The 7357-nt window shown below is 39.6% G+C and overlaps 1 protein-coding gene across 1 annotated transcript; it reads right to left on the bottom strand.

The window, feature by feature from the left end:
- Positions 1–2407, bottom strand: LOC120107321. The gene is made up of 3 exons (XM_039120554.1): positions 2096–2407; positions 1244–1469; positions 1–731 (listed from the first exon to the last, which is right to left on the bottom strand). Exons 1-3 carry the CDS (start codon positions 2318–2320, stop codon positions 316–318), a joined length of 867 nt encoding a protein of 288 aa, XP_038976482.1. The 5' UTR covers positions 2321–2407; the 3' UTR covers positions 1–315.
- Positions 2408–7357: the final 4950 nt, after the last annotated feature.

The following is a 7357-nucleotide window of genomic DNA, read 5'->3' as shown; positions in this document are numbered from 1 at the left end:
TGATATCAACGCTGTCGTTGACATGTACAATTCCCCCAAGAATGCCAAGCTTGGCCCAAGCTTGTCCAGATCGTTTGGACTAGGCCCATTGGGCTTGATGAAGCCTTAAAGTCAGCTGTCACCACTTGGTTTAATTTAACATGGATGCTTGCCTTGGTCATTACTCTTGGAATTGTACAACGTTGCTCTAGTGCTTGGTTTGGGCAACTCAAGAAGTCTGCCGACAGTTCTACTAATTTCCTTTTCTCAACCTATTTACAACTCTCAGGATAACAAGCATGCCGAAACTGTAAGCAGACGAGGCGACGAGAGAAGTCAAATGACTTCCACAGCAGTGCGGTGCAAGTCAAAGGTCAGCATGGAAGCTCTAAGCTTTGGTTGCCGGTCGGACGCCGCCGTTGGGAGGAACGGCGCCCCAGGGCCAGGGTCCATCCTCTCGGGTGTTCCGAGCCATTTAGACTGCATGTACTTGTGCTTCCTCCATGGCCCCAAGTGCATCTTGTTATCCTTCATGCACTTCTTCGCCGCCGAGCACATGATCTTGATCGCATTCTTTAGCTTCTCCGACTTGCCAACGAAGACCTCCGGAAGGCAGTTTACAAGCTGGTTGTATTCCTCGCTGGCTCTCGCCATCTCAAACTCCGCACGGAGGTTCAGCTCTATGACTACTCTAATTGGGTTCCTTCTGCCGTTCTTTGCCTCCATCACCACGTCTACGTAGCTGTGTTCCCCTGTGGACGTACAACCAATAATATGTCAAATACCGTCGCATCCGAAGTGCTACATATTCTGAATTGGCGAGACAACGTATCTGAAAGGCACTAAGATAATAATATTCAAAGCTTGGACGCATACCCAAAAGCTCATTGCGAACTTATCAACTTTGTGCTTGTGATACTTTGATCACTATACACCCACTTAACTTTGTTACTTTGTATCGTGTAGTCATGGGGAAATGATACATGCGATGCTATATCGTCATAACATAATCGCCGAGACAGGTACGCATTCCAAATATATACCTAGCTAATGGAATATTTGCGAATTGCTCTCCGAGTAAGTCACTTTTTTTGTGGAAACCTGGGTCTAATCCAACCCTGGCTAGTTAAAAATCTCCCTAACCTGTTTGTAAAGATTGTAACTTTGTCACTTTCTATCATGTGGTGGGGTTAGCACAAACTTGATGTGAATGATCTGGACTTGTCATGATGATCCGAAAGAAGAGGAGAATATTCCCAATTACCTGAAGGGATATCCAGGGACCGACTCCACTTGGACTTGCAAAGGGCGCTGTTATATCCTGCTTCCCGGAGCCTTTCGGTGATGTGCCTTAGTGCACAATTCCGGCATCCCTTGGCCATTCGATTCGGGCAGATGCAGACAAGTCCCATGGATTGCATCTTCTTCACGGCATCCTCTGTAGACATCCGTACCTTCGCTTCCGCCAAGCTATCCCGGGACAAGGCCTCCTATTGCAATCCATTAGTACAACTATATCTAATTAGATCAGTATTCAAATCCAAAGATAATAAATAAAAGAAAAGAAAACAGAAGAACCCATAGCTTTTACATACGAAGGCTATAACAGTAAGCCTGTCTGTCAATTGATGGCACCTTCCCTCTCTCTCTCTCTCTCTCTCTCTCTCTCTCTCTCTCTCTCTGTTGATATCTTGGTTGAGAAAATAAAATGACACGAAGGACTTGACCAAAAATTGATAAATATGCAATAAAATTTTCTCTATAAATTATAGTAACCAATCTCACCAACTCTAAATTGTTTTTGTTATAGCAATTCTGTGCTTAAATTCGGTAGATGTCTATATATATATATATATATCCTCAAAAGATATCATCAACATAAAAACACATTTGAGCAAACAAACAGCTCCATCGCTCTTGCATGAGAGGAGCTTTTTTGTTCACAATCTCAAAGGTTTTTTTGTCGAGCCTATAAATAATTTAACAATCATTTCTTTCAAATAATTGATAATATTTTTATAAAAATCTAATATACAGATATACACACGGACATATACATATATATAAATTTTCTCTGCAAAATTTAAAGCGAAGAAGCATGGATCATCGAACTTACTTGGAGGAGCTGGTGTTGGGTCTTCCAGAAAGCCTTGTTTTCTCGAGCATTACTTTCCGAGCCATCTCCGCCATCCTCTTCATCGCTGCATTCACCATCAACCTCGAATGGGTCGCGGCCCAGTTCATTTCCTCCCCCTTCTTCAAAGAACCCCAACACCATTGCAGAAAGGCTCACTCCACCGTGTATCCACTCCCTCTCTCTCATGGCCACCTTTTCCTCCATTAACGCCCTTCTCCTGAAAAAGCTCTATAATAATAATAATATCTATATAACACCCACCCTCTCCTTCTCGGATCAAGTCCGACTCCGGGGCCGAGATGGAAGAGTTTTTATACGAGGCGATAAGGAGGAACGGGGGCCCGAGGGACAACGTGGACGAACGGGCCGCCGCGAACATGCGGGTGACAGCTCAGGAGCCACGCGGCGGCGAAGAATTGCGTAGAAAAATACCCGGACTCGGTAGGGAATCGAGTCCGATAGTAGTTCGGATGAGGGTCTACGACAGCGCGGATCCACGTCGGTTACCGCGTCCGCTTCTCAATTATTAGCCATGGGCCCCACTCTCTATCATCACCCAGTTTTGTCGGACTCATCTGCTCAGTCGCAGGTATGCCTACGAGTCGCCAACTCAGTTCCCTGCATTGCTGGCATTTGACGTGGCAAGCGGACGCGCACACTCTCGTGGAAGAAGAAATCATTGCGTGCATGGCCACGTTGGTGCACGCTAGGCGCGGCTGTGCAGGGAAACGTTTTGGTACCAAACTTGTGCCCTGTAGAATTATTGGAAATTATTTAAAGGATATTAAGGTGTTCTATGGAGATTTTTCTCTTTCTTCTTCTTTTTTTTTTTTTTTTTTTTTTTTTTTTTTTTTGGCGGTGGTGGTCGTCATCTCTATCTTAGCGGTCAGGTCACTCGGCGGTGAGACGAACCGAGGTCGTCCAAATCGATAGGTTGGCCATAGGAGGGAAGGCTGGATGGGACTTATAATATAGCCTTTTTAACTTTCTTTAATATTGAATACTATCTTGACCTTTTTGCCGCTGGATTAAACGGGCTCAGGCTATGGGTAGCTTGGGCGACGGAGCCACAATATATAACTAAGTTCGACCGGCACTGCCGAGGCAAGGAGCTGCTTCATTTTTGTTTCCGGAGGAGTACTTGATCTAGGGAGAGTTACTTGATTTGAAGATGTCGAACAGATTATGTGAACTATTCTATGGAGCAAAGTTTTGAATTGAAAAATGATATGTTGATCAGGATCTAATCACAAGACGATAAACGAGAAACAATCTAGGTTTTATTTTTGATATTTTAAAGATATAAGATTTTGCTTCACCAACTCTTTCAAAAATTATCTGAGCAAATTAAATGCCTAGATAAACAATTTTCAAGGCTCCATCATCAAACCTCCATGATGGATGCTACGACCAGATGACTGGGAGTATAACCATGAGAATTTGTCTGCTTAGTATGCTTTGAGTTCAATAACATGATTGCTTGGTTGTCTCAAGAGTCTTTAAGTATTCAGTGTTTCTCAAATTTGGACGCTCAATACACCTCATCATAAGACAAGCTTTAGAATTCATGGTTCGCCAGCTTAGGATAGTAAAACTGGGACGCAGGACCAATGTTAGAAATCAACCTTTATCTAGAAGACCAAAAACAGTGGGCTGGCTTTTTTGATAGATGGAGATGATAAACCTACACCAAAAAAAAAAACAAACAAATCGGATATGATGATTGAGTGGATCCGAGGATAACATTTCTGTGACGACGGGCACCTACTTCTTGAGACTTGTTCAAGAGCGTGACTTCTTTTGAGCTTCACATGGAAGCGAATAATAGAGTGGAGGATCACACGACTGATGTAGATAAAGGCTGCATAAAAAAAACAAAAACAAATATGCATGGGATTAAAAATAAAAATCAATTAATATAAAAGCTGGAGATGGTGGTTCAAATCCTGAATGTTCGAAAAGTGGGCCTAGTTCGAACGGTGTACACCGTACACCGTGTCATCTTTATCCAAAGACATGGCCTGATGAGCTGGGCCCCCACCATGTCGGCTTGTAATCATATCTCTTACTCTGCCTGTGAGGAAAATGGACCGCATTTGTTTTGGTGGGTCAGGGTCACCCGCCCACAGGAAGCCCACGGGAAGAGATAGGCACATCCAAGGAGTTGAGTTTTATCCGTTTGATCAGGATCAGACGGTAGGAAGAGCAGCAGAGAAAGCGATTCTCTTGTCGCTCTCTCTCGCCCATTAATTAGCCCACAGGTTTGGTGTCAGGTTTTGGCCCTTTGCGGAGGTACGTAGGCCAAGGTTCGGGTGGGTGGAACCGTCGAGAAGGGGCGTCTGAGCTCGTGAACAATTCCGCGGCGCCTGCACCCTGTTTTTTTCAGGGGGCCCACCGCACCACCCAGAGAGCAGCGCGGATTAGCTTAGCGATCTGTGTCTTATTTCGGTGTGGGAACCAGCCTCGGTTAAAATCATATCATTTAGGGCTTGTTTGGTCCGCAGAAAATATTTTTTTTCTAAAAATATAATTTTTAAAATTTAAATTTAAAAAAAAAATATTTGAAAAAATATTTTTGACATATTTGGTTGATCATAGAAAAATGACATATTTCTAGAGTACTTATTTTGATTGACCATCTACTTTTCTGAGAAAGTTATGTGTAATTCTTATTATACTCTTAATAAAAATTAGGTCTTTAATGCCTTTTTAATGTTGAAGGGCCTTTTTAGGAAAAAATAAAAATAGAGTGATTTCTGGCTCATAGAAAATTAACTTTCCCATATTTCTTATGGGAAACACTTTCTCATGAAATATGTGAATCATATTTCTATGCAAATATAACTTTCTTATCTCTTTCCTTTAAAAACTCTAACCAAATAAGAGACATCTCATTACTTTTTCGTTGACCACACTTTCCCTCCTTTTTTTCCCGCGAACCAAACGAGCCCCTAATGTAGACACCCAAACTTCATTCGATTAAAGTATACTCGTTATATTTTATATTATAATAATTTTAGTAGTTATGATATCAAAATATTTTTTCTACTTATTGAGTTTATTTTTGTTTCAAGTGAGCAACCTAATTTCGAGTAAAATATTATGCGAATCCATGGTGACGGGGGAGAGCCGAAGATTACAAAGTCCAAGCACAAAATTTCGAGTACTCGAGTGATATAACTTAAGCAAGTGTTGCAAAAATGGACCGCAGCTTATTGGTTCCACCATTAATGGTTTAACATGAGAAATCATCCAACATTTTGGTGAAATGATTGATGAAACTCCCACTTGTTCTCCTCGTATATATATATATAATATATATATATATATATATATATATATATATATATATATATATATATATATATAAGGCTTTTAGACATATGTTTTGTGACACAGGAGTTAAATGCCAATATTGTATTTATTTTCCAATTTAAGAATCGTAATCTTAATAATATAGTTTACAAGTTAAATTTATTTATTTATTTTTAATTACTGGCAGACAGGATAGTGGTGATCCAAGTAAACCTTTCCAAGTTGCCGATCCACTTTACTTATGAAAATCCCGATAATTCAAGTTGTTCATCCACTTGTGTTCATTACAATAAAGATAATCAAAGAACTCATATTCTAAACACTGGATAAGGATGTTGTTAGACCACCACATTTGAATTCTTCCAACTATATCAACGATTCAGCTACAAAGTCTTCTACAAAGTTTCCTGCACAGTTTTTCTTTATGTTGTAACAATAGCAACGTTATATAATATTGTTTATATTAGATGACAAGTTGTAACCTCTACATTCGCTGAAAACAATTTTTGTAGCTCTATATATTCAAATGAACAGCTCTCGATTTGGTGAGTTGGCCAAACCAATTTTTCTATATCATTTTTCTTATAGATGTAGGAGACGTTTTCAGCGCCGGGGTGGCATCCACTTCATGCATAGGTTTGCAACTTCTTGTTAAATTATCTTTATGTCATTTTAACATATAATAAGGTGACCTACAAACATATTTGATAATCTCCTTGTAAAGATCCTATTAAGTAATGTGCATGCTTATCCAATTGTTTTTAATGAATTAGGATTGAATTTGAAAAGAAATACGATCAATTAAAAACACATACATACAAACAAAAAATCGGGCAATTTGACCATATTTTATGATGATACTTAATCTACTTTGCCATTAATATATTTTCTTAGAAAAGTTTTTAAAAGATAAATAATAATTTTGATATTATGAGATCACATGCATTCATTCTTGCTGATTTTTTTTTTTATTTTTTATCCATTGAGGATTAGGTAATAGACTACATAACAGAAAACCCACCACCAAGCATGCTCAACCCATCAAAGTCCGGTTAAGGAAAGAACTCAAACTTCTAGCATAAAGATCAAAGAAAAAATTACCAACTTGATAAACTATAACCATCTTTTGCCTACTTTCACAAACACATTATTGAGATGTAAGTTGAACAGAATGTTAAGGCTCGTTTGGATCGTAGGAAGCAGATTCCTAGGAAGAGAATGCCTAGAAAAATACTTTTGGCATGTTTGGTTAACCATGGAAAAGTGATAGATTTCCAAAGTGTTTATGTTTGGTTGACCATCTACTTTCCTAGGAAAGTTATGCATAATTCCTATTATACCCTTAATAAAAAATAGATCTTTAATGCCTCTTTAATGTTTAAGGATCTTTTTGAAAAAAAATAAAAATGAAGTGATTCCCGCCTCATGGAAAAGACTTTCCCATGAAATGTGGAAATCATATTCCTATGGGAATATAACTTTTCCGTCTCTCTCCTTTGAAAACTCCAACCAAACAAAAGACATCTTATTACTTTTCCGTTAATCACTCCCCCCCCCCCCCCCCCCCCCTCTTTTCCGGCGAACCAAACGAGCTCTTAAAGACATCCAGCAAGAAGGCCGGAATCGCATAACTTCCGACCGATCATAGATACAGCAGATGAGATATTCCCAACTTTGTTCTCTAACAACTTTAAATCAAGCATCTTTGGGGTATAGATAAGTGCGAAACTTTGGTCGAAAAAGGATAACTTCTTTCATTCCCCAAAAGCAAACGAATTATGCTATGTGCCATGTGATTCCCAAGCAGATGCCGTTCCTAATCAACTCGAGATCAAAAGTTTGCGAATATGCCAAAGATGGCATCAAGCACTACACTGTACAAGGTTTACTAAAGAAAAGGATATAGAGGCAGATGTACTTCACAGT

The sequence above is a fragment of the Phoenix dactylifera genome, unplaced genomic scaffold (genome assembly GCF_009389715.1).
Source record: "Phoenix dactylifera cultivar Barhee BC4 unplaced genomic scaffold, palm_55x_up_171113_PBpolish2nd_filt_p 000824F, whole genome shotgun sequence".
Classification (NCBI taxonomy): Eukaryota; Viridiplantae; Streptophyta; class Magnoliopsida; order Arecales; family Arecaceae; genus Phoenix; species Phoenix dactylifera.
This window is presented reverse-complemented; position numbering and strand designations above follow the sequence as displayed.